General features: G+C 69.0%; 1 protein-coding gene across 1 annotated transcript in view; it reads left to right on the forward strand.

The window, feature by feature from the left end:
* The first annotated feature begins 392 nt into the window (after positions 1-392).
* NEMF (nuclear export mediator factor) overlaps positions 393-733 on the forward strand; it is a 35,591-nt gene continuing 35,250 nt past the window's right edge. Inside the window, exon 1 of the mRNA XM_019518330.1 lies at positions 393-501. Coding sequence (XP_019373875.1) covers positions 443-501 — 59 coding nt within the window. The 5' untranslated portion in view covers positions 393-442. The remainder of the gene's footprint in view (positions 502-733) is intronic.

Consider the following 733-nt stretch of genomic DNA (forward strand, 5'->3'; position numbering starts at 1 on the left):
GTCCGCACTAAGTTCGGCATCAATATGGCGATCCCGGGGGAGCCGGGGGTCACCAGGTTGCCTAAGGAGGGGTGAACCGGCCCAGGTCGGAGACGGAGCAGGTCAAAACTCCCGTGCCGATCAGTAGTGGGACCGCACCTGTGAATAGCCCCTACCGCCTAGCCTGGGCAACACAGTGGGACACGGTCTCTTTTGCCCTCCGCACCGCACAACAGTTTTCTTTTACACAACCAGATGCATTGCACACGCGCACGGACGGGCACGCGCCGCAGTCGCAGGGGGGCGCTGCGGGCGGGGCGGGGGTCGCGCACAACGAGCCGCGCGCTCCGGGCCGCTGCGGCCGCCGTAGGAGGCGGTGCGGCGCATGCGCGGAGAAAGGGTAGTGCACGGAGCTCCCAGTCGCCTGAGACCCGCGTCCGCCGTCGGCGCCGCCGCCGCCGCCATGAAGTCCCGCTTCAGCACCGTGGACCTGCGCGCCGTCCTGGCCGAGCTCAACGCCAGGTGGGTCCACCGCCCCCGAGACACTCCCCCCGCCCTCTGACAACTCCCTGCTACCCCCAGAAACACCCCAACCCCGAGAGACCCCTTTCCTAGGACAACCCCCCACCCCTGAGAGACACCCCCTGTTCCCTGAGACCCCCTCTCCTTGAAAGAGCCCCCTCCCCCCGAGAGACCCCTTCCTCTCCCCTGACAGCCCCCCGAGAGGCCCCGCCCCCCCAACTCGGCTCCCGGC

The sequence above is a fragment of the Gavialis gangeticus genome, unplaced genomic scaffold, assembly GCF_001723915.1.
Source record: "Gavialis gangeticus isolate Ggan-Ray unplaced genomic scaffold, GavGan_comp1, whole genome shotgun sequence".
NCBI classification, from domain to species: Eukaryota; Metazoa; Chordata; order Crocodylia; family Gavialidae; genus Gavialis; species Gavialis gangeticus.